Source organism: Gymnogyps californianus, chromosome 2 (assembly GCF_018139145.2).
Source record: "Gymnogyps californianus isolate 813 chromosome 2, ASM1813914v2, whole genome shotgun sequence".
Taxonomy (NCBI): domain Eukaryota; kingdom Metazoa; phylum Chordata; class Aves; order Accipitriformes; family Cathartidae; genus Gymnogyps; species Gymnogyps californianus.
The window spans coordinates 24,210,112-24,236,001 of NC_059472.1; the positions used below are offsets into that span (position 1 = coordinate 24,210,112).

Sequence of the window (25,890 nt, forward strand, 5' to 3'; positions counted from 1 at the left end):
AACCATTTCCTTTTGTAACTGATAAGAAACTAGTTGTTCAAGTTCAATGCTGGAAAAAGAAAAAGTTGTTCAGGTTCAAGACTTATGTTCTAGATCTCTCTAATTGTGTGAAAGGGGGGATTTAAGTGATAGCAGGATGAGTCTATCTGAGAGAGGTACCAATGTTCATGAAGACACCTTCTTCTTCTTTTGATTCCTGGACACCTACGTGGCTGGGAAAGATCCTTTAGGCAGTGAGTTGCCTGGCTCTTGAGCAAAGATCTGCCATAATGTGTAATTTGGTTTGAGAGGCTCTTAAATGTTGGTAAGTTCCCTGAGGGTTATGGTAGAACCTCGGATTGGCTAGTGGTCTGAAGTGGCCCCATCACTCTGTTATGGTGATTTCCTCACAAAGAGGAGGTGTTGCCCGTCACTATGAAAAGGAAATTTTCTCCTATACAACTATGTTTAAAAATAACTTCTTTTCCAAGTCTGTGTCAAGTAAAAATTGAATAGAAGGTTAAACCACTACATACTTCCCTCAGTCTAAAGACAGCTTAATATCTATTTCTTTTTTTCTACCTTAAAGAAAAACCCACAAAACTCTTTCCCCCTCAAAAAAAAAAAAATCTTAAAAAACCCACATGTGCATACACGCGTGCACCCTTCCTCCTCCTCCTGATTGAATGTATCTTGCTCACCCAGTGCTGAGATTGAGGGTACTTTTTGGAACGACAATCATGAATTAATTTGTGGCTTGTTTAGGTTTTCCTTTTGGTGAGTGAAATTGTTGGAAATACTGTCCTAGATGGTGTCTGAATGCTGCAGTTCCTTTCAGGTGTTTGAAACTCTTGTGTGTGTTTGTAAGACTTGCTGACTTTCATTGTCTTGTTTTCTGGTGGTGTTTGAATTTTTTTAGTCATCATGGGTTTTGTTTGTTTGGTTTTTTGTCCCTGGTCTCTGTAAAAATGTGGAGACTTGTAATTATTGTGGATGTGAACTTTCAATATAACCTTTCAATGAAATGTTAATTATACTGTTTTGTACCTATATGGGATTATTTGCAAGTTAGATATTTTTCTCTGAAAATTCCTGTATATGTCAATTAAAGAAAAAAATTCAAAACCTTTAGCTACCTGGGGTAGTTTAAGCACAAAATCTTGAGTAGCCTGAAATTATTTTTGTTTTCAGTGAATGCCTTTGCTTTAAAAATTGTGTGATTTCGCTTATCTAAAACACCCTTCTCCTCCCACCCCCAAAAAACCTCAAAGAAACAACAAAAAAACCCCAACAAAGCCAAAGAACAGTTAAAAAACCTTCATGAGATTGCAGATATTTCCATGCTTTATTTTTCATTTCTAAAGACTTTCAGGAAATTGAAATAGCTCTACTGAATTGGATAGAAAAACTCAAACTATTCCATTTTAAAGTAGAAGATGGGACAAGATAATAGTTGAAAAACCTATAGGCAAAAGTCATGAAGAGTTCCCCAAACCATAGGGAATTGTAAATATGTTGGAAGAAAGCCTGGAGAAATATTGATAGGTCTGCTGGACTTGAAGGGAGAGGAAGAAGAAATAAGCAAGCAAAAGAAGGCCACTGCAGATAAACAGAGTTGTTTCTTTGCATACAACTCCATCAAGTAATTTGTTGAGTTGCTTCCAGATCTTTTTGGATAGTACAAGTGATGACTTATGAGAGGTCAAGAAACTTTCAAAAATGAAACAAAACAAAAAAGAACCCCCCTGGATAAATAGGTAAATTAACTGGCATGCTGAGGTGACATTTCTGGGAAAAGATTGGTGGTAATAAATATTTTTATTACTCATCTGAAAAAAGGGTTTGATAATGAACAGACATATGCAGATGACATGATCCTTTTAGATGAGTTAGCAGGGGGAACTTGCTCTTTGCCTTGCTAATTGAGTAACAGCCAGTGCAATAAATTCTGCCTTTTAAATATACCATTGCCGATTTGTCTCAGGATATGGTAGAACTTTAAAGTTATGATATGTGATGGGATTTAAAAATCAGTTGTATAAGTGAGCTTGTTTAAAACCAGTAAAAACAACCCCAAACTGAACGAATTTGTGGCCTTAGAACGCAGACTTCTTCAAGCTATTGTCACTGAATAAATTGTGTGTAATATTCTTTTGAAATTTAAAGCAGTTTTTTAAAAGGAAGTATCATAGAATCATAGAATATTTCAAGTTAGAAGGGACTCATAAGGATCATTGAGTCCAACTCCCACCTTTAGTAGAAAGAGTAAGTTCAGAGGTGAATCTTGAGGCACAGTTCTGTTGCGTGACGGTGCTAACAAGGCAAGGGTTGATTCTTTTCAGTAGATTTACAATTGCACTTACTATTGCAAAATGTTTGAGATTGGTATCTTTACATTCTTGACCTATTGTAACGCTGTCAAAATGTTATGAACTTACTAGCAATAATAAATATACAGGACAATATAAATGGCTTATCTTTCAGTAACCCATCTTTGCTGTTAATCATGTGATTATTCTTTCCATTATGTATTTTTCTCTGTGTTTATTACTTTATTACCTTACATCTTAAGTGAATCATACTTTGCTTTGAACGGCAAAGGTCATCATTCCAGAGGGAAGCTTGTGACAGTGAATGGGTGTTAAACCACTGGTAACAGTTGTGGTGTTTGGTGGGGTTTTTTTTTCCCCCTCCTATTCTGGTGTTTTATTTTTTTAAATGCTCCTAATGTTAATATGTGAGGTGTCTGTCATTCTATCCTAAAAATAATTTGAATGTCATTTTTACTGTATGTAGTATTATGTATGTGATTTAATCAGTGGTCACTACTAAAGAACTACTGAGGTGAGCACAATAGAATTGCATGTTAAATGTCACGTATATTTCCCTTCTTTAGGATTAAAAATTCTTTATCAGTTATTGTTTGTCCAGAAGTTCTCTGGACTAAATCTCCACTTATCCCTTCCTGCATTTAGGCTTGTGTTGATAATTCTAGCTGTGCTTTGCTGGGAGCTTGTGAGGCAGGTGGGTGTAACAGCACGGTGTTCTCGTTCTGTTACTCAGTTGGATGAACAGTCATTGCTAACTCTCAGTGAAGAAAGTGCCTTTTTGGTTGAACAGTGATAGGAATCTTTAAGTTTTTGCTTAATGTTGGAAATGTAATTTTATTGCTAGGAGTAGGTGTTTTTTAATTGGTACTATCAGTTTTTCAAATTTTGTGAAAGGGGAAAACTGTTTCCTTTCTGTTTTGATGATCTAGCTTTCAGAATAATGTAATTGCTGGTTTGGTTTTTTGTTTGGTTTTTTTTTTTTTTTTTTTTTTTTTTTTTCAGATGGCATTTCCAAACATTTTTCTTTTGATAATTCATTGTTAATGTCAACTGAAAAATAAGTAACTTTAATGAACATCTTTTTTCCCCCTAAATTGGTAACAGCTTCTTCAATATTTTAGCTTAAACCAAAAATGTGTTTTAGCTAAGATATGGGAGAAGCAGTTTCCATTGGGTGGCTAGATCAGTCTGGAGTATTTATTCACTGAACATATCTTCAGTAAACGCTTTTTATGACACACAGTTTCAAAAGAGTGTTAGTGGTAAATTAACAGGATGAAATTTATTTGACAACTTTTGCATTTCTATAGTCTTTAACTCAGAGTAAATTGTTGAGGTTTTCCTGTAGAAAACTGAGATGAATACTCTGTTTTAGTGTGTTTCTTCAAGCCACTTCTCTGTTAGAAGTAGGTGAAGAAATGTTAGAAGTATATGAAGAAACTAGCACTTTATGGGCTGCTGCATGCACAGTTTTGATGTGAGTGGTTCCTTCTTGATGTCTGTAGTTCATGTTGCTCTTGTCACTGAGATTAGTAAAGAGCAGCACGTACTCCGTGCCCCCCCCCCCCCCCGCCTCCCAAGGAAGATATAATTGGATAAGTGAAAATTGGTGCATGACTGAGAAGCCACTTTTTTCGTTCCAAAAAGAAAGAGTAAAAATTAGTATTGGCTGCTTCAACAGAAGTAATATTTCACACAGAAAGATAATTAAGCTTTTCAAATATTTTGAATCCCACGTTCAGATTCCAGTTTAGGGGTTTTATCAAACTCTGGGGATATTGAGAATCTCCTTGTGTCAGGTATCTGATAGATGTCTGATGGAAACAGACCTGTTTGTAATTCTGCACGAAAAGTGTGAGCGCATTAGATCATCTTCATGAACTTCTGTGTTTGCAGACAGGAGGAGGGAGCTGGTGATTTTTAGGGTGCTTCTAACAATTAAATTTATCTACACTGAAGTGGATCATAAACCGACTTCATTGTCTTTAAACACACGAGGCGTTGTTCAGTAACTTTGTTTTTCACTGTTACAAAAAACTTTGTTGTAACAATGTTGTAGTTCTGAATTAAAAAAACCCAAACAATAAAACCCAAAACCAACCAATAAACACTCAGCAAAGCAAAACCAATGTAGAACCTGCTAGTATCTCACCCTTCTTGTCCATGCTGGTGTTTTATTTCTAGACAGCTGTTGAGTTGTGTAATTGAATAATTAGTGGTGTTTCAATAGCCTTTATGAAGGCTATTCAAGAAGAGAGGGAAGTTCTATGACATGTATCACAAAGAAGAGAAAAATGTGTCTTTCAGCTGATTCTTTGTTTTTAAAATTAATAAAATGTTACAGTATTAAATATTTAACACCCCCCACCCCACCTTAAATAGGATTTCATACTGTAAAATGTGTTACTGAGTTTAAATGTATTTGGGAGGTTGTTTTCTGCAGTAGATTGGTAAACTAAGTAGTGTAATTGTGGTGCCAAAACCTACGGAGTCACAAACTGCCTGTGGATGTCTTGTATCCTTGCCCTCTCTATAAAAAAGTTTCTCTCTGTAGGTTCTAGCAACAGAGCTTCACAGCATGAAAATTATAAAATCACCACAATGTAAAAATCTTTGCTGTCTCCTTCAGTAGCATTCATGATACTGGGCAAATAATGACAGTAAAAGTTATACTTTCAATTTCCTGGTATTTATTACAAGTCATTTGTTTTAACTAAGCAACAGAGATACAATTCAAGGAGCTACAACCCAAAAGACATAGTACCTCTACCAAATTACTGTTGATCATTTAATGTGTTCGTGGGCTGTGTGAAATACAGACGTATTACTCTGACTGGCAGGAAGAATGAGCTGCAAGGATTTTCTGATTAGGAAATTCCAAATACGGTATATGAGAGTCTCATTTTTCTTTTGGCATTTCCTAATTCATCATCATCACCATAATTACATTTTCACGCCAATAAAATTGTCCATAAAAGAACCTTCACAAAAAAAAATGTTTTCAGCCTGGACTTCATTTAAAATGCTAGACCCTTTAAGAATAATAAAAAGAAAATCATGTGCTGACTTGCGCAGTTCTGCTCTCATTTAAGACCTGGTCCTCAGTCCAGTATTCACCTTAACCGTACCTGCTGGTTATTGGGCAGGTAAGTGCTTCCAGGCAACAGTTATGGTAGAAACTGTGTTAGATTGTCTAGTGCCCAATTCAGAAGTGGCCACTGAAAGTTGCCCTGGATGATATATCTTCCCCCCATCTTTTGTCACGTGTATACTGTAATCTGCCCTGGATTCTGGTTTCACTGCAGGGTGTAGGACTTGCCTCAGAGCAGTGTATGAAAGATGATTCAAAGTAGAGTTGGGCTCAAGGTTGAGAGGTGGAAGGGCCAGTTCAGGACAAATTTGGAATGGACTCTATTACAGACAGGTGAAGACAAACACTGATTAAGTTGCCATGGTCCCTCAGGCCTGAGTTCTGACATTTTGCAGCTTAGAGATTTTTTTTTTTTTTTTTAAAAGAATGATTGAATGGTTAAAGCTGAAGACTGAGTCATACAGTCTAACACCTTGGCTGTATATTTGATGTGTTACTTGAGTAGGACTTGCTAGTCTGTCTCAGATATGTCAGGAAATGTGGAAGGTGATGTTGAAGGTGGGAGAGGGAGAAGAATTAGCCCCAGCTCTTTCGTAGTATGTCAGAGCCTACCCTCTCTGTTGAACAATTGCCTCTTAATGTTTCCTGCAGTTGCTACTGCCAGTTCAGCCCATGTAATTGGGTGGATGGTAGCTTATATTTGGTTTTTCTTTTAAGCAACAGTTGCCTAACGCTGGCTGTATGAGCATTGCTGTCAGCCCTACTGTGAGAGCTGAACTAATACCAATAGCTGTGGGAAATGTCTAGAGAAAATTACAAGTGGAGTGGAGGCAAAAAATTGCTACAAGTAATAGTTTGGGAGAACACAGGGACTGGAGAAATACAGGGTAAGATGAAAGAAGCATGAAAAAACCAAGTCTCTTAGGTTTCCTGCTTCCCTCGGCACCCATGGAACAGAGTGACTGAAACAGTTTAGTTTTGTTTTAAAATAGGACAGAGTTCTTTTAGGGTAGAAAAGATGTATTTGACAAGAAATGGAAGCAAAAATGAGGAATAAGTTCTTGTCAGATAAGCGTTTTGTTTTTATTCCTGCAGATTTGGGGCTAACTTTATAATTCTCCAGTGATTGCTTTGCAAGCTTCTTGGAAGGAAACAGAAGTAGTTGGAAGCTAAATCATAGACTATTTTGAAAGAGAGAGGGAGCTTAACTTTTATGCAGAGAAATAAGCAAGCCAAAATGAGGAAGTAGAGGGGGAAGATGGAATTGAAAACCAGCATTTCAGGCTAGTTAACGAAACGGAGTGCTGAGAGCTGTGGGGAGAGGTACACGCTAGCAAGTGCATGGCATAATTAACAAGTTGGACTAAACATTTGGAATAAGTAGTTACTGTATGTTTTCTTGTATAACAAAAATGCATCTAAATTTTTTTTTTTCAGCTAACACAGCTCATGTCACACATCAAGATTTAAAAAAGCCTACAGTTTAAGCATTAAATAAATATACATGTTTCTGAAGTAGGTATTTTCAACAAACATACAAAGCATAAATGTGGATTTAGGACCCTAACTCTAGCTCTTGAATATCTCCTTTTGTGACTTTTATTGCCTGCCATAAAAGAATGATTCATGAATTCCCTCTTTCTTCTCATTGTCCTTTGTGAATCATAAAGAAGTCACTTCTTTGCTGTCGTTCTTAACTGCTGTGTAGTTGATGAAAATAATTGGCAAAGGCAAATAGTTTTCCCAGGACATTGGAGCTGAGTAGGACTCTGAAACTAAGCTTTGCTTACCTGTGGTGAGACCGGTCAATGTTTATTATCAAACAGGAGATACACGTTTTGACACCACATAAACAGAAGTTACTAGTCTTCTGTTACAGCTGTGTGTTTTCAATAGCTACTGCAGAGCTAGCTGTTAAGAGTAGCTAAAGATAGGATCAAAAGTCATCAGTTCAAAGTTCAGAAGAGATCATTACTTTCAAGGACAGAAACAGCTGAATTTGTTAGCCACTGCTTTATACCAGAAGCACTTCACTTGTACTGACAATCTTGTATCACAAGTGAAGTAGGTAAGGCCAATTACAGGGTAATAGAGTGCCACGTTTCCTATCTGAGTTCATATATTAGTTTGGCATGGCTGCCTGCTGAAAATATAAAGCTGTTGTAGCATACATCTTTATTAAACAAAATGCCCAGGTCTTTTCTTGTTATTCTTGTATTAGGCAGATAATGAAATGAGTTTTGTAAATGTTTAAGTATTTGAATTAAAGCAAAGTATTCAGTACTGAAAATTTTTCATTAAAATTATAGTAAACAGTTTTTGCATCATTTTGAATGGGTTCCACTTTTCTTCAGCGTATGAGAAGAATTTTAGAATGAGGGTGTGAACAAGTTAAACCAACTTTCAAGGCCAGTCAGACTTCTTAAGGAGTTATGGATAAAATCTCAGGAAGTTCCCTCTCCCTTCTCCCCATGTTTCAAACACAGCCTGAAGCTTCTGGTGCCTCTGCTATGTTAAGTGTGCATAATCTCTCATTTAATTTTTTTCCCCTTTTCTGAGTACGTATTTCTGCCTATGCTTGTAGAAGAACAAATGAAGGGACTTTTACTCCCTTTCACTTTGGAAAATGTGGTTGAATTGAACCTGGTTTTAGAAGAAAATAATAGCTTATTATTTCTGTCAAGAGACCTAACTCTGAATAGTGTGTTGCTGTCATGTGTGAATCTTAAGCAATGATACTGAATGCATTTGAGATATTACATACAGAAGTTCAAAATTTCCCATTATTTTACAGTAGTCTCTCAGAATTGTACTGCTTTTTTTTTCTCTACAAGTGTAAATCTATAAGTAGAGGAAAACGTGGAAAAAAATCATAAAGAAAATGGCACAATATATATAATCTTAAGTAGGACAAACATTTTTTTTAATATAGCATGAATCTTTTTTCCTAGTTGAAAAATCTGTCTGCATATGGTTCTTGACAGTGTGAAATTTCTGTTATATAGGTAAAATGCTGCCTTTTCAATTTCAAGTAAATTCTCACTGCTAGTAGACAAGTTACTTGATTATTTTATTTTTGTCATCTTTTAGTGTAGTCTTAGGTCTTTTAGCATCCATTTCTAAATCTTATTAGGAAAGGCAAATTTTAAAACTCCGTCTGAAGAATTATGAATGCAAAAGGAAATCGTAATCCTACCTAATTTCCTAAGCAATTCTCCCATAAAACTAAATGCAGTTAAGAGAGGAGAAGGTGAACTTGGCTTTTCACAGCAACTTTATATGTGTCTGTTTAAACAAGCCGTGCTGTCATTTCTGCTAAGAATTTGTGAAAGAACAAAATCATCTCTCGAGATTGATAAACAGCAATAGATAAAATAACGAGTGATGTGCTCAATGGGGTGCAGTTTAAATAGAGAAAAATCTAATGGGAAGTAGCTACATTAGTAGCAGATGGATTTACTTCCTGAATCTCGATCTAAGTGGAAATCCTAGCTTACTTAAAATTTGTCTTCCAGATTCCTAGCCTGATAAGAAAGGTGGATAAAGCAATTTGTTTACTTGGCTTCAGTGCTGTGATGATGTGTTTTTTTTAAACTTGCTATTGTTGTTTGATTTTTATCTAGGCTATTTTTATGATTCCTACAAATCCCCCTCCAACCTTCCGGAAGCCAGAGCTCTGGTCTGATGAATTCACAGATTTTGTGAAGAAATGCTTAGTGAAAAATCCTGAACAAAGAGCTACGGCAACACAGCTGCTACAGGTCAGTATTTAAGTTACTGAGGAAAAGCAAGGTTTATGGCTTTTTTTCCTCTAGTTTCAAACTAGAACTGTTGTGAAGATTTCTAAGGGCAAATCTCATTTTAACTATTATCATGCCTTATTTCTTTTTCACTTTGTGGTCTTTTCTTTGTCAGCTCCTGTATCTGTACACCCATTTTATTTCTCCTTTGCCGCTTCTAAAAATTAATTGCTCTTTATATAGTTTAGGGCTAGTTCTTGCTATTAAAATTGGATCCTTGCTTTGTGGTTAAAGGCCCTCAGTAGATCTCAGGATTTAGGCAAGTGTTAAGTAAAGGAACTGAGCCCAGGTTATCCCTCAGCATGGACCACCCATGGAGTATATTCAATCTTTCCTTCTGGGCATGTCAAATTAAGCAGACAGGTTGCTCTGTGTCCTAGAAGGGTCTAATGCAGATGGACAGTGTAACGAGTTTGTTCTTGGGCTGAGTTATACCAAGTCGGCACTTTTAAACTTGAGCCACAGTTGGCAGTGTGGACCTATGGAGCCAGGGCAGGGTGTGCCAGGCTTTCGCCGGCTCGCTGACCTGAGCTGCTAGTAGCTGCAGAAATTTAACACTTGCATCTTTTTGGTACTGAGACAGAAATAAAGCAGAGAAATTTCAAAGAACTGCAAAAATCAACAGGAGGGACTGATCTATCAAGAAAGACTTAGTCTTTGTGAAATGGACATAATTTTACAGGGGCCACACATTTTAGTGCATGGGGAAGAGAGAAAACGCGAAGAAAGTTTTCTCGTTTGGCCCTGTATTTGTGTTATCCACTGCCTTCGGGGCTGTCATAAGCATACAAGTAACTAAGGAAAAACAAAGAACAAAGGTAGTGAAAGAGGGGAAAAAAATAAAGAATTATCATTTCTAGCAAAATTATAATAGATTCCATTTCAATCATCATGGAACCTAAAATTTACTGTAAATAAGCTTGCTTTGATAATGAGACAGAAGTGAAAAATTTTGCTACATCCTTTGCTCCTTTTACTTTCCTGATTCCTAATTCATTAAACTTTTGGATAATTTAGTGTTCTTATATGTTTTTCACTGCTATTGGTAAATATTATTCTTAATTTTCTTTGTTCATCAGTCTACATAAGTATCTGATCTTCTGAATTTTCATCTGTAAGACATTCATGCTAGATTTATTCTGTCTCTAGCTAGCAATAGCCTCTTTTAAAATTTAAATTCCAGTAAACTCCACTACAAGAACATAAAAAATTTTGCAAAGTAGTTTCCAGTAATAGATCAAATTCATAAGTCATGTTATGAATATTTTATTTTCCACACTGTGAGAACACCAAAATGTAGACTGCAAGGAGAGTAAAAATTGAAAGTTATAGATTTTTGTATCATGTATGAATCAGTACTTGAGACCTTAAGGATTTGAAGTTTGTATGGTTAGCTGAATACCAGCAGCTGGATAGAAGAGACTTGCATTAATGTGTGCAAGTAAGTAGAAAAAAAGGGTGGGGGGAAAAAAAAAGCTTCAGTGTTCCTCTTTCCACATGCTTACTGGCCAGAAAACCAAACACTGTGTCCAGCACAAGTATGTGTTGCCCTTTCCCCCAGCTGGAATTTGGAGCATGTGTGATGGAGCTGGAGGTGCTGGGGGGGGGTGGGGGGTGAGTGGGAATGAAAGTACTGCTTGTGGGGAAAGATCATGGAGGAAAAAGGAGAGTAATTGGATTAATATATCAAGGGAGAAGACAGGGAATAGGTGTAGGACACTAGGCTTCATCAACTCTGTTCTTCGTGGAACAATTTTCTAATATTTAATAATACATTTCTGAGGTGCTTAGAGTTACATTTTGCTTAAATTGTATTTGCATGTAATGATGCAAAAATCAGAATTTTTCTAACAGCAGGTGTTTACTAGACAGCAATATTAATGGAAATGGTATCATGCACATGTTGTCTTAAAGGAAGAAGTGATGTTTTAAATGGCCTTGAATTAAAAATTAATCTTCCTGCTAAAAGTAAGGTATTTTTTGCTTGTTCCACATTTCAGCATTGTAGATCAAGAAGTGTTTTATGACATATAAAGTACAGGTTTGTTGAAGTAGGCAGCCATAGTTGCTCTGCTTACAGCCACTAATTTATGCTGTCAGTTTGTTAAGATTAATTAAATTCTGTAACTGAATATCTGAAAAAGTTTGTTTTTCTATGTCAGACAATCACCACTCTATTTATTTACTACTTACTGCACGTTTCCTTTGGAAAATTATATCCTTAACTATAAAACAGTTGTTATATGATTACATTTCCCAAGGCTTGCTGTTATTAAAAATAGTTAAAGTAAAATTTTAGTTATGAAGCAGCTAAAAGATACTGTATGTTGTGTTAGTGTAGATTTTAGTTATTGTGCAATGTAAAATACTATTTATCACTGAAATCTGTGGTGTTGAATAGTACTTGTAATTACATCTGAAGTGTAACTATTGTAATGATGTTATATAGTTTAATGATTTTTTTTCCCCCCTCCCAGCATACATTTATTAAGAATGCCAAGCCAGTTTCAATTTTAAGGGACCTGATCACTGAAGCTATGGAGATAAAGGCAAAGCGACATGAGGAACAGCAGAGAGAACTAGAAGAGGAGGAAGAAAATTCAGTGTGTACCTTTCTTTCCTATAACTATCTGTACTTTATAGATAAGTTGCTGTTTTTCCCCTATGTCCTGTACTTGTGTTCAAATGCTTTTCTTTACCAGGTTTCTGCCTGGTTTTTAGCCTATGAGGGCTGAGTATTCCACTCTTATTTATGATGAGTAATGCTGCTGTGAGTAATGCCGTACGAGCCAGCTTTCAGCACTATTCCATGAAATGTCCTAGTAAAAAGTTTTTCTAGGAGGTGGAAAGAGAAACCATGTCAACTTCAGCTGTTCAGACTAACATAAAAAAAAAAACCAAACCCAAAACTGTTAAGGTTTCACTTTCACATATGGGCTTCTAGACAAGTGGTTTAATTTTCAGTTCAGGCACTTAGCTTGCCCCTTTTTTTTTTTCTTTTTTTTAAAGGCTAATACACAGAATAGTTAGTTATGACGCACAGTGAGTAGTGATTACAATATGGTTTGAATCAATGTGCGCCTATAAAGTGAAAATAGTGACAGCATTTCATTCTTCAGATGAGGTTGTCAGCATATGTTTGAGGAGAGAAGCAGGTTGTTTGATAAATAGGTTGCATTTAGAATTGTTGAGCAATGTTAGGAATAAGTCAGCGTTCCTGGCATTATTACTCTCCCTACATGATTTGTTTTAGGGCAGTCTTGTGCAATGCAGCAGTATGTGCTTCAAAGAAGTGTATTGCCACACATACAAAGAGAACTAAGGTCATTCAGGAATAACACACAGAGAAGATGGAGACTGGAATGTTAGTAGAAGTCTTACAGCTTTGAGCAAACAGAAAAGAGCAGTGCAGTAATGCAGTCTGCCCTATCCCAAATTGTAGAATCCTTGTTATGTGTTACGGAGTGTTAGGTGATGATCTATATATAGGAATACTTTTCAAGCAGATTCTGTGGAGTGTTTTGTATCCCAACAGACAGTATGGTCTTTTGTTCGCTGGATGTTTTTCTGTTCTAAGAGTATGTTCTAAGAGTACTGATAGCTTGTGTTTATAAAGATGGTTTACTCTGGATTGTATTTGCTTAGTAATAAAACAGGCAGGGGAGGTTAGGATTATTTTTTTTACATTAAGAAATGTTGCCTATGTGGAGATGTGTGACTTGACATGCAGAGTTGATGTTTGTGACTTGTTATATTGAATATATCAAGATCTCTGAAGAGACTGATTTATTACCAACATAAAACCCTGATGTCTTTATTAGTATGCTTTCCTCCCTCCTATTGCCTTCTGAACTGTAGACCTCAAACACTTGGGCGTTGTTGATGTCTTTTGCATTAACCCAAAATTAAGTATGACATCTAATTGCTTAGTCTGAGGTTCAGATGGGGAATCAGATTGCCGGGCATGGACGAAACAATCCATGCCAGCTCAATATGTGGTGTACACACCTTCCCTCTCCCACTACTGGGTGGAAGGGTACAACACAAGTTTGGTCCACCTCAACTGAAGAAGCATTTAGCAACTCCTCGTGCTTCTTGCATGGGTACAAAAGTCAGAATGTAACACTACACTTCCCTCCCAGCCCCCCCCCCCCCCGGATTATTCAGTGTTTAGTATAAAGGAACCTCAAATCCAGGATTGGGGCAGGAATCTGTTATTTGTGTTACCATTGCAGTAGATGGGAATTTTGCCATGTACTTTTGTGGTGCAGTCAGGGAACAGGTTATGAATTAAAAAGACAGTCACTAAGTGTAAAAGATAGGTGCCTCAAATCTGAAAATAACAGAAGTATCTTTGATTAGTAGGGCTGAGAGAGCAGAATCACAGAATGGTTGAGGTTGGCAGGGACCTCTGGAGGTCATCTGGTCTAACTCCCCTGCTCAAGCAGGGTGTCGTGGTTTAACCCCAGCCGGCAGCTAAGCACCATGCAGCCGCTCGCTCACTGCCCCCCACCCCTGGGATGGGGGAGAGAATCAGGAAAAAAAAAAACTCGTGAGTTGAGATAAAGACAGTTTAATAGGACAGAAAGGAATGAAAAACAATGATAATGATAATAATAATATGACAATAGCAATACTAAAAGAATTAAACTATACAAAGTAAGTGGTGCACAATGCAATTGCTCACCACTCGTTGACCGATGCCCAGTTAGTTCCTGAGCCGCGATCCCCCCTCCCAGTTAACTCCCCCCAGTTTATATACTGGGCATGATGTCATATGGTATGGAATAGCTCTTTGGCCAGTTTGGGTCAGCTGTCCTGATGGTGTCCCCTCCCAGCTTCTTGTGCCCCTCCAGCCTTCTTGCTGGCTGGGCACGAGAAGCTGAAAAATCCTTGACTTAGTATAAACACTACTTAGCAACAACTAAAACCATCAGTGTGTTATCAACATTCTTTTCCTACTAAATCCAAAACACAGCACTATACCAGCTATTAGGAAGAAAATTAACTCTGTCCTAGCTGAAACCAGGACACAGGGACACCTAGAGCCAGTTGCCTAGGACCATGTCCAGACAGCTTTTGAATGTCTCCAAGGAGGGAAACTCCACAACCTCCCTGGGCAGCTTGTGCCAATGCTCAGTCACCCTCACAGTAAAAAAGTGTTTCGTGATGTTCAGAGGGAACCTCCTGTGTTTCAGTGTGTGTCCATTGCCTCTGGTCCTGTCACTGGGCACTGCTGAAAAGGGCCTGGCTCCATCCCCTTTGCACCTTTCCTTCAGATATTTGTACACATTGACAAGATCCCCTTTGAGCCTTCTCTTCTCCAGGCTGAACAGTCCCAGCTCTCTCAGTGTCTCCTCATAGGAGAGATGCTCCAGTCCCTTAATCATCTTTATGGCCCTTTGTTGGACTCTCTCTGGTATGCCCATGTCACCCTTGTACTGGGGAGCCCAGAAGTGGACCCAGCACTCCAGGTGTGGCCTCACTAGTGCTGAGCAGAGGGGAAGGATCTCCTCCCTCCACCTGCTGGCAACACTCCTCCTAATGCAGCCTGGGACACCATTTGCTGCAAAGTTGCATTGCTCTTAAAAATAAAAGCAGTTGTAGTCTATGGAAATGCTACGTCTGCGATTTTTTACTTACACTAACAGAATTTTAGGAGCTGTAATCGTACACCAGCGCATGAGCATCAGCAAACCCAGAACCAGAAGTCAGCCTCCGCTTGAAGAAATTGCTCTTAAATAGAAGGCAGAAGTTCAGAGTAGATGACAGAGAGGCACAGGCAGAGGAGATATAACATTAGTCAGCATGGGAAGCTTGGCATTAGCATACCTTGCTCAATTTTTTTTTCAGGATCATAATGTAGAGGAGTTTTAAAGGACAATAATGACAGTCTTACAGAGGGCTAGAGGCAGCCTGGCCAGTAGTAGCAGGATACCTGAGAAAAGAATAAAGGGGTTTGAAAACTTAACAGGTGAGTAATGGAGGAGGCCAATTTGAGGCAGAGCTGACTTCTCAGTACAGAATGAAGTGATAGAATAAGAGAAGGCCATGAAAGGGGGCTTGTGAATGAGACTAGTTGGCTCAGAAAAGAAAGGTAGTAGAAAAATAAAAAGAAGAGCATGACTTCAGCGTAATGAAAGACAGAAGGGGAGAAGTTGGAAAATGAACCTTTGCAGTTGTATTACCTCGAGTGGAGGGATTGCTAGTTGAGACTTTAAGATGACACATAGGCAAGAAGGATGAGAAAGTCTGGATAAAAACTTTAGCAATATGGACATTTTGAAAAGAAGGGTATGTTTGTTAGGGCAAGCACTTTGTACTGCTGTACTTGTAAAAGACTTAAGAACTATTAAAAAAAAAAAAATTGAACATGCACATTATGCTGTATAGTATCCTTGGAGTTACTTACTGAAGTTCTTTTAGAAATAGTTTTGTCATCCTTTTTAGTTTTCTATGGTGATGCTGACTTACAGGCTGTAATTGATTAAATAAAACTAATAAATAATGCCAAATGATGTTTGCAGGGGATGTTAAGAGAGATGGATACTGGATATTGAGTGCATAATATATTGCATTTGGACATAATTACATAAGCCCTTGCGGTTGCATTTTTGAGCTAAGTGGTTTGCTTCCTCAGCAAGATAAGCTGGCTGCCTCTATGGGTCTATTTTAATATAAAGTAAACTTTGTGAAGGATGGACTTAAAGTGACACTGAAGGTAGGCTGAATACAAAGCACAAAAGAGATTAATGCAAACTATTCCTTAATATTTTAGAGCATAAGACTACAAGTTTAAGAGTTCAAGTGGGTGGTTACTGCATATTGCTAAGGGGTGGTATCTGCTTGAACTACACATTCTAACTCTGCTTAACCGGTTATTCTAACTGATTTTCTCTGGGGAAAACACAGAAAGGTTAATCCTTACAATCTTATGTCTGTTTTGTTTGCTGTGCGAGAGGTCCAGTAGTAGACTAGGCTACACAAATAGTCTGTAGTCAAATTCATTGTGGGCTAAGGTAAGTCAGACTGTTTTATATTTGCTACAGACTTATGTGTGCGTTTTGAAGTGACAGTAATTCAGAGGATGTGTTTGCAATACCATGGTAAGGTGATTGAGAGTTTAACTGTAGTTCTCCAGCAATGGCCAGCTTTGCTCGCGGCAGAGAAGATGGATATTTTTTAAAAATAGTTTGTGTCATTCTTGTAAACTTCAGTAGGGGGAAGGAATAGATCTCTCTGAGCTTGGGGGAAGTTTCAAATGTAGAGAAAGATAAGAAGATATGCCACTTTTAAGTGGAGCAAATAAAAGGGAAGTAATAGCTGGTGCTGCTGGCAAAGTGGGAAGTGGTGCTTCTCAGTGTAATAATTTCATATTTTTTATCCTGATCATGGATAGATAAATTTCATTACTCCTGGAGATTATTCTGGAGAGGTTTTGTGCCTTTTTTCCCTTTAGCTCCATTAGCTTTATCGAAGGAAGACTATAAGCCACCATGTATTTACTACTGCAAAAATATCTTGTAATGGACAAGAGGATGTCCAGGTATTTTTGCTGTAAGGTTTATATTGAATAGTTAAACTTTTGAAAAAGTTTGCTGTTATAAAAAGATTAAGTAAAAAGGGATTTTTTTTTTCCTGTTTTCAAAAGGATTTTTGTTTATGTTCTTTTATGCTGTTAAGATGTTTTAATTCCCTAAGTTTTCATATGGTTTTATGATTCTAAAAAATAATCTATGATAAGGTTTGTAATTAGGATGAAATTTTTACTTTTGTTAAAACTGTTAATGTGACATTTGGTAGTAAGTATGACTTTTGCTATCAGTAAATATATGCCTTTAATAATTTTGTATTGCTTGGTAAGTGTTGAGTGAAAAAAGTTTGGAAATACTTAGCTTTAATAGAAAAAGTGAGGGTACAAGTGGATTAAATGAAGAATACTGATGGTAAGGTGAGGAGAAGGGATTTCCTTGTTGACAAATACAGTTTGTCAAAACTCCATGTTTGGTAGTGACCTATGAATAGCTTTTGTGTTGTCACAATGCAGAACTAATCTTGTTCCTAACTGGTTTTAATAATTGTTTGGTTGTAATACAGACTTCCCATGTCTTGCAACTGAATTTCAATGTAGTACATCGTTGTAAGAAATTCCAGATTCATTTGAGAGATGACACTAGCATCTTGTCCAGTTGCAGTCACTAAAGGTTCTGATCAGTTAAAAGCACAAAACCAGCCAAACTAGGAAACAGCAGGGCAAACTGTTACAATTTTTTGTTTAGTCAGAGAAGTTTTCTGTACCATGTTTCCTGAATGCATGTTATTCATGTACTGCATGCTGGAAGACTCCTCAGTAACATGTAAGTGTGATTGAGGCCTGAATTAAGTGAAAGTCCGGACAGCACAGATTTTTGTTTTTAAAGCGTACTAGGCAGAGATTGATCCATGGACCCACAAGTTATTAAAGGAAACCAGGATAAAACCCAGAAGAATAAAATGAAAGCATTGGAATATTTGTGTTTGTCATTTAAAAAAAACCCAAACAAACAACAAATCCCCCCAAAGCCCCCACTTCAATTTGAAATAATACTTAATTTCAAAATAAGCTCAAAGATTATGTCTTTAATTTAATTTGGAACTTGTTTGGCAAACTGCCAGAAAAACAATAAACCAATTCTTTTTACACTTCTGAGTGTTTGTTCTTTCCCTTCTGGAAAGGGAAAAGAGATAATACGAGTGCCAGTTTGGTATACTGTAGTGGATGAAGTAAGCAGTCCAGCGTTCAAGTATAAAGATAAGTAACCATTGCACATTCCTCCTTCTTATGTACCAGTTTTCACAGAACCCTGAAGAAATACAGGGCTGCTTGTGTGTAGTTTGCATGACTACACGAACATGCAGTTCAAATGATAATACAGGTTTTGATAAGCTAACATGCAATGATGGCAGCAGTTCTGGAAAGAGATAATGACAGTCCCCATGTTACCTTGTGTAGTAGTAGTGACAGTAAGTCATGAGTATATTTCTTCATATTTTAATATCTATAAATGTTTTCAGACTGTATATGGAATTGGAGTCACTGTTCAGTTGGAAAGTAGTAGCCACCTAGCACATAAATTTTAGAAAATAACACCTTAAAAGTGGATTTTTCCCAATGATATCGCTGTGACGTCCTCACTGTAGAAGTGCAAAGGCAGACTCAAACCTGGGGAAATGCATATTTAATAACACCTCAAAGCAAGAACAAATATTGATGTTAGTGTTAAGTAGAGTCTATCAATGTTAAAGATTTCTCATGGGCAATGAATTGAGTCCATATACTATTGAAAAAGAATGGTTTCAGTTAACCTGTCGGGGGCTTGAACTTATTGATCTAAACCACCAAGAATTTCCTATGTAAAGCGTGAGCAGTTGTGCTCATTACTCACTGGTACGTGTTTTGGGACCCATCACGAAGAAAGGTGCAGAATGTTCCAACTATGATGTTCCTTTTGCTAGGAAACCGGATTTAACCCTAACACTTACATTTGAATAAGTTTTTATAGCTTTAATTCCCTCTTAAAGCCGTATATGTATTGTAATGGGCACTCATGTTATAAGTGACTTACATAACTGGAAGCAGAATGGAGAGGAGTGGGTGGTTTTGGAGAATTAATCAGATGCAAAGATTTCACAGTTATGTGCTTAATTTTCAGGATCGATTCAGGTTGTTTTCCTTCAAATGAGGAAGAGTCACATCCCTAAAACTGATTCTTATTTTTCATTTTTACCACTGTCTGTGAACATTTTATAGTATGGGAAGCTGTCTGTTGTAATGTAAATATTTTTTGCTGTTCAAAACTTCGTATTATACATCTGTAAATAAATGGCCAAGCTGAATACAGTCTTCATGTCTGTATCCTTCCAGAGAGATACAATATCATTACAAATAGTGCGCTCTGAATTGATTTTATGCCTGTTACGAGAGCTGCTCATGTGATGAGAATGCCTTCTGACAAACTGACATGTTTTGATAGGTGCTGAGGTAATTGTACAGATTTTTTTAATTAACCAAAAATTGCAAGTGGTGTATTCTACAGAAGGTTAATCCCAATATCAAAGTTTAAATGTTAGTTTAGGCATTACTAAACATGACCAATCTCTTCTCTCATGCTTTTTTTGAAGTGTGATGTGAATTGGATGCTGAGGCTGGGCAGCTGTATTATGGGAATGTAAAGTACCTCGTTGCCTGGCAGCTCGCAGGAAACATGTCTAAATATTTATTTCTGTGGATCTTTAAAGGAATGAGCTAACAAGCAGCTCTTCCTGTATGTTTTTCTTTTACATTTTAATATCTCTATTATGTGAGGAATGCTTAATTATTTTAGAATATTCAAACAAGGAATTACTACTTCAGTAATCCATTTTTGTTTTTCTTAGACACTTAGTGGTTGACAACTATCAACAACTTAGCCAGCCATCAATAATCAATTGTTCCTATATGTAGGCTTATTTATTCATTCATACAAAAGTTTCTTTGGTTAATCATATATTAATTATGAAAAGTTGGCATCTGTCTTTTGAGACCTTAAGAAATAATTGCTATAATTATTCCTTGATATTTTTAGAATATTTATATAGTTATTTTAAAGGAACTAGTGAATCATTTGAGTTATTCCATATTTTAAATCTGATATACTAGACTGTATTTTTCTGAAGGTTTTTGTATTTACTCTCATGCATCTTTCATGTGTTTGTATGCATTTGATATATCTATGTATCTATATATATATATGTAACTTTGCATGACAGTGTTAAAACGTTCTGTTTTCATAGCATTTTTCCTTTAAGCCAAAGAACACTTGACATATGTGCTAATTAAGTTTGATTGCAGTCCTTTAAGTGGCCTGAAGTTAGAAATATGTAAAGATGACTTTGTCGAGTGAAATATAGCTACCCAAGGGGCATAAACAGCTATTTAAGAGCATATTGTTAAAATCCACAGCAATTTAGAGCCAGAAACTGATTATACGAAGAGTAAACATAGGGAGGTAATTGTGCGCAGCAAGTCGTTGTTACTAGGTATATCAATTAGAAGGAGGTAGCAAACAAGCTTAAACGCTGTTTCGTGACATATGTCTATTGAATTTGATGGGATTTGAGTGTGTGCTGAAAGTTAAGTCTTTACCTGTTTTGCTGATGGGTCTAAGCTTAAATGTGTGCTCAGTATTAAGCATATACTGGGGTTGTAGTTGGGCTTTGTACACGTTAGGAACTTTTACAAAATCCTTGTTCTTGACCAAACTATATTATGTGTTTATGTAGCTACTACAGTGCTTTTACAAAAAGATAGCTGTGACTACAGCCACGTTTTTCAAAGGTGATGATGAGGTGTTAATAGTAAATGAAATTATTTTACGGGATACTAAATTTTGCCAGCATGTAAATCTTCCTTTAATGTATTGCAGCCTAGTTAGCTGTCTTTGGTGCCCTCTAGTGTTCTTTTTACATGCCCAAACCATAGTTAAAGAGATGTTAAAGGCAAGCTGCCATATTTGCTTGTCTTGTTTGTTTTTTTATTCATCAGTCGTCATCCCTTTTTGTCCTATGAATGTTAAAAATGCAACAGAAAAATCCATTAAGCATTATCACCTTGGCTCATTCGCTTCTATCGTGGTGTAGACTCAGGTATGATGTGCGCAAGGCCATCTTTTCTGAGGAAACTTCTCGTGTGATGATGAGATCTTTTATGTTACAAACACATTGTGAAGTCTTGCGTGTTGTTTCTGTTGAAGTCTTTTTGAATTTGCTGTCCTGATAATCAAGTCTCTATGATTGCATTTTCATGCTTTAAGGGTTGGTTTTGTTAATCTTCTAACTTATTTTGGTAGATAAGGAGATCCAAAGAGTTAGTCCCACAGGGTTGCAGGGAATTGGCAATGTTTTACTTGTACTTGCTGTGTGTTATAATGTTGTTCAGAGTTTCTGTGGTTTATTTTCATTTCTGTAGCATTTCAAGAGATGTTAGGGTTTTCACTTGTGCACTTTCTGTTGCTGTATAGTGGTGTATCAGAAACCCCTGTCAAATACAAGTTTGGTGCTTATTACTTGTACATAAGAGAACAGCAGACAGTTTAATTCCAGAGTTAACTGGTTTTATTGCTTGATTCTTGGATCTGTTTTCATAAACAGTATGAGAACATGACACTTCAGCTTTAATACCTTATATTTTTTTCCTGGTTAAAATTGAGACTGTGTTTGTTTTTATTTAATCAGTGAGTTTACCTTTTTTAACAACAGATCAGAAGTTCTACATCAATATTTACAAACTGTAAAGCATGAATCAGAATTTGTATGAAGGAATCACTTTCATCTCTCATATAAATGTGCACTTACATAGCTTGGATCCACTGGATATTTTTATAAAGTTACTTTTTCAGATCCAGTATAGTCTACTGCCGTATTAGCTAAATCTCATATTTGTGAGAAATACTGGAATGATAGTTCTGGAAGCAATCTGGCTTAACCCACAAAATTAATTATTCTGGGGCATGCACAGGCCCCAAAAAAGTTTTATATTGCTCTCTCTCAGCACATCATTCCTGATCTAGGGAAAACACTATTGATCAAAATTGTCGTGTACTTCCCTTTTTGGGACAACTATTCTGCTAGTACCGAGGTAGGCTTTTGTGATCCTTAGTCTTCTAGGTACTAGAAGATAACTGTTCTCTTTGCCGAGAGACAATGGTAAGATAAAGGCTTTTGACACTCTTAGACTGGAAAATGAAATGCTATTCTTTGGAACAAATCCAGATACTTGATTTGACTGAAGAAATAAAATACCAGTTTTTTTAATGAAGCAGAAGATACGAAAATGGTGGTCGCTTAGGTCTCCATTTCGTACTTGTTCATATTGTTAGCCATCGCTTTTTTCCACTAACTTCTAAAATAAAACTTTTAAGCTTCAGGAAAATGTTTGTTTCATTTCTGATTTCAGCTTTAGTAAGTTTAGGACCATATGCACTGCAAGTGGATATTAATATTAGTCAAGCAAATCTGTAAATCAAATGTAACTGTGCCTTAAACTCAGAGATTTACCTGCCTGTATATTAAAGATGGCACATTTGTAGTGCTTAATAGGAGAAACAGCAGTACGTTGTGAGTCAGTTTTGCATTGTATTGCAGTACTGAAAGAAGCACTTGGAAATAGTATCTTAATTGTTCTGGCATTTCTAAAATGCAATGCAAAAAGACACTTTTGGACTTGACTTTCTGAGTGGCCTTGTTAGAAAGGGAAAAATATAACTCGTAGAAAACACTGGGATTAGCAAGAATGGAGGGAGGGGCGAAATAAAGAAAATCAAAGTTGCCACCAGGAGGAGCAGTACCAAAATATTCTCATTTATTTACTAGCACAGTCCTCTAGTGCTGTAGCTGTAAACTATCTGTATCTTTGGGAATATCATAATTTTTTTTAAGGGTACAGTACTAAATATAGTGTTTTAGAATGCAACTAAAAAACCCAGAAAGAATGCAAGTGAAGAACTTTAATAATTTTACAAATTATGATCCAGAAAATAATGATTCTTTTGACTTTTGAAATTTTAATCACAGATTTAGGTCTGTATCCTGGTTTCAGTATGTTATGCCGTTAGCCAGACTCTCTGAATCAAAATTAGATCTATTTTTGTGTCTCTTAGTTGAGACAGAATAATTTTCAGGAGCTGGTGTATTGATATTACTACTAACTACAGTTCGCTGTATCTGCTTAGACCAACCGTTAGCGAAACAGGCACTCAGGCAATGTAGCTGGCTCGTGCATGTATGTCTATACTAGAGGCAAATTGTCTGCTGTGCCAGGGAGTAACAGGAAAGGAAAGGAACGAGTTCGGTGAGGAATAGAAAGTACCAGACCTTGTAGGGTTTTGAGGCGTGGGTTTTTTTTTTTTCTGGTCCCGTCCCGTGTCCGTCCCCCTCCCACCGCCCACCCTTACAAGTCTCTTCATAGTTAAGAATTTAAACTATATAAAGCAATACAAAGATTTAGGAAAAAGGGGAAATTTGTTAGTGGGTGAAATCTTGTTTTAATGTTACATGTAGCAACAAGCATGTTATTTGTAATGGGCAAATTAAAAAAAAAAAAAAGTGTTTTACAATAGTCTTTCAAGCTGTGTAGCTAGAATATTTTGCTAATCAGGGATAGAGTTCATTTATAAATGAACTCAAGTGAAGTTTTAACACAACAGGAAATGCACGTATATATAGTTATAAAACTGGTGAAAATAGCATTTGTATTTAAAATTTAAAAATTTGACATAGAGTGACTTTACAGTGATGGGTATTATATAATCAACAAGGAGAATGTTTTAAATTATTTTTTTTTTCCTTGGGTTATAGATTTTACTCATATAGAAAATGTGTATAGTCTGTCACATTATTCCTGAAATGCTGTGATGTTGTGCATATAATCTAAATCAGACTTTGGAAAGCAGTGGGATTTCCCATTAATGTTTTCAAATACTGGTATTCCATATGACTTTTGTAATTCATTGAATGGATTGTCGTTAGTTCTCTGTTTCACATTCCTGGCCCATTATTGTCACTGATTCAAAATGCTACTGTATCTCTTTGTGATATTAGGTCCCCCACCCACTTAGTGGTTAAGTATGTGTTCTACAGATATTTTTCTACATAGTATCAACAAGTTATTTTGCTCACTCTTGTGACAGAGGTTTTTGAAGAGAACTAAATACTTGAAGTAAGCCAAGTTGATTTTCTGTTTCTGAGGTGGACTTCCAAAACTATTTTGGAGGATTGTTTAATAGCTAAATTGAACAAGAGTCTGTCATCTGGGTGCTGTGCGTAATGTAAGATGCTGGGCATGATACTTAGTTAAGGGTGATCAGCACAAATCCTTGCTGATCGTCCATTGCAAAACAACCAAATCACTTTCTATAAATTGTGGTACTGATTTTGGAACCCAGGGAGGTATAGTGGGTCATGAAAATCACTGAGGTATTCAAAACTGGGTGCTGATGCAAAGTGGGTGTGTGGGCCATGTTTCTGTTATATCCACCCTACTATACATCTGTGAGAAAGAAGAAAGTTTTTATTCTTGCTTTATATGGGACATTTTTTATTTTGTAGTTTCTTTTAAAGTTTTAAACCTGGAAGTCTAGCAGTAGAAATAGGGCACATGAGGATGTAAAACTAACGAATAAGCATCTGAATGATTGCTTCTTAACTTTGTTTTTTTAAAATAATCTGCTGCATTCTGGCAAATGTTTCTCCATAGGATGAAGATGAGCTGGATTCTCACACCATGGTGAAGACCAGTTCAGAGAGCGCTGGTACCATGAGGGCCACGAGCACAATGAGTGAAGGCGCTCAGACAATGATTGAACACAACAGTACTATGTTAGAATCAGACTTGGGGACCATGGTAATAAATAGCGATGACGATGAAGAAGAAGATGGGACCATGAAAAGTATGTTGTTAATTTACTTTACTTTTCTTTTAATAATGTAATATGTTTTCTCATATTGCATGAGAACGTTGTATCATCAGTGGCTTTTAAGTGTCAAGTTCTGTGGTTAAAACAGGGGGACAGGGGTATTTGTGTCTCTAAGCACTCTCTATAGTTTGTGGAGAAAAAGGCGACTATAGTGGGAGATTCAAAGCAGAAGCCTGGTTTTGGTGCTTTGCTAAGTCTCTCTGGAGGACTCTAAAATTAGCCTTCTGTGAAGTCTCCCTTCTACTGCTTGTCTCTTGCTTTTTGCCTCCTGTCCCACATACATTTGGACCAGCTCCTTGGAGCTAAACTGAAGTGATGTGATTATGTGAGAAGCTGCTGCTTCAGTGTCAGTGGTACTGGGAACTCGTCATGACTCCCCAAGGGTTCAGCAATCAGCATACATCTTGCTGCAAAATTGTCTTGTAACTCAGGATCAATTAGCAGATTTTTTTTATAAGTGAGTTATTATTTGAATGTTTGTTGGAATGTAATTCGATAATGCTTGCTTTAAGGCAATGATCAAAAGATTGTTGAACCCTAAGTAAAAAGTCCAAATTGACTTCAGTAGCGTGTGAGGGAGTACGTAACAAAGAAAAAAAAATTTGCAAATGTTTTAAAGTATAAAATTAAAAGTTACACTGAAATATGCATAAATACATATTTGTTAAATAGTTAACTTACATACTGATGTGCTCATTATTTGGTTGAAGACTACTGCAGAATGAGGCCCACTGAATTTAATAGAATTATTTTCTTGAATGGGCAGCATCAATAGATAAATCTAACTGAAGCTGCAGGTGCCTGATTTCATGAGGCACAATGTAATGTTAACTCCAGGCAATTGTTGAGGGGGGATGGGCTGGGTAATATATAAAGCTAATGTCTCAAGAATGGAAATCAGTGCCAAATAAATAACTCTGTAGAACATTTTATAGCAAACATAAAGTTGCATTTGTGTTTGCACATACACGCCTGATGTAATTTGTACAAGATTATTTGGAAGTGCAAAGCAGGAATGTGTTTTCTTTCTGGTTTAATGTACAGCACATTGGAAGGAAGGAGGGGTTTTGATTTTTTTTGTTTGTTTGTTTATTTTGTTTTGGGGTTTTTTTGTGGTTTGTTTTGTTGTGGTTTTTTTCTTTTTTTTTTTTTTAGTGTTCTCAACAATAAGATAGCGAACATACCTGTTGATTAGTGGT

The 25,890-nt window shown here is 36.7% G+C and overlaps 1 protein-coding gene across 2 annotated transcripts in view; it reads left to right on the top strand.

Moving 5' to 3' along the window:
• The window catches only part of STK3 (serine/threonine kinase 3), a 143,304-nt gene that overhangs the window by 58,994 nt on the left and 58,420 nt on the right, over positions 1-25,890 (top strand). For both annotated transcript variants that reach the window (XM_050890853.1, XM_050890854.1), the window contains 3 exons: positions 9,024-9,161; positions 11,678-11,803; positions 24,472-24,664. In XM_050890853.1, the coding sequence (XP_050746810.1) occupies positions 9,024-9,161; positions 11,678-11,803; positions 24,472-24,664 (457 nt within the window). The remainder of the gene's footprint in view (positions 1-9,023; positions 9,162-11,677; positions 11,804-24,471; positions 24,665-25,890) is intronic.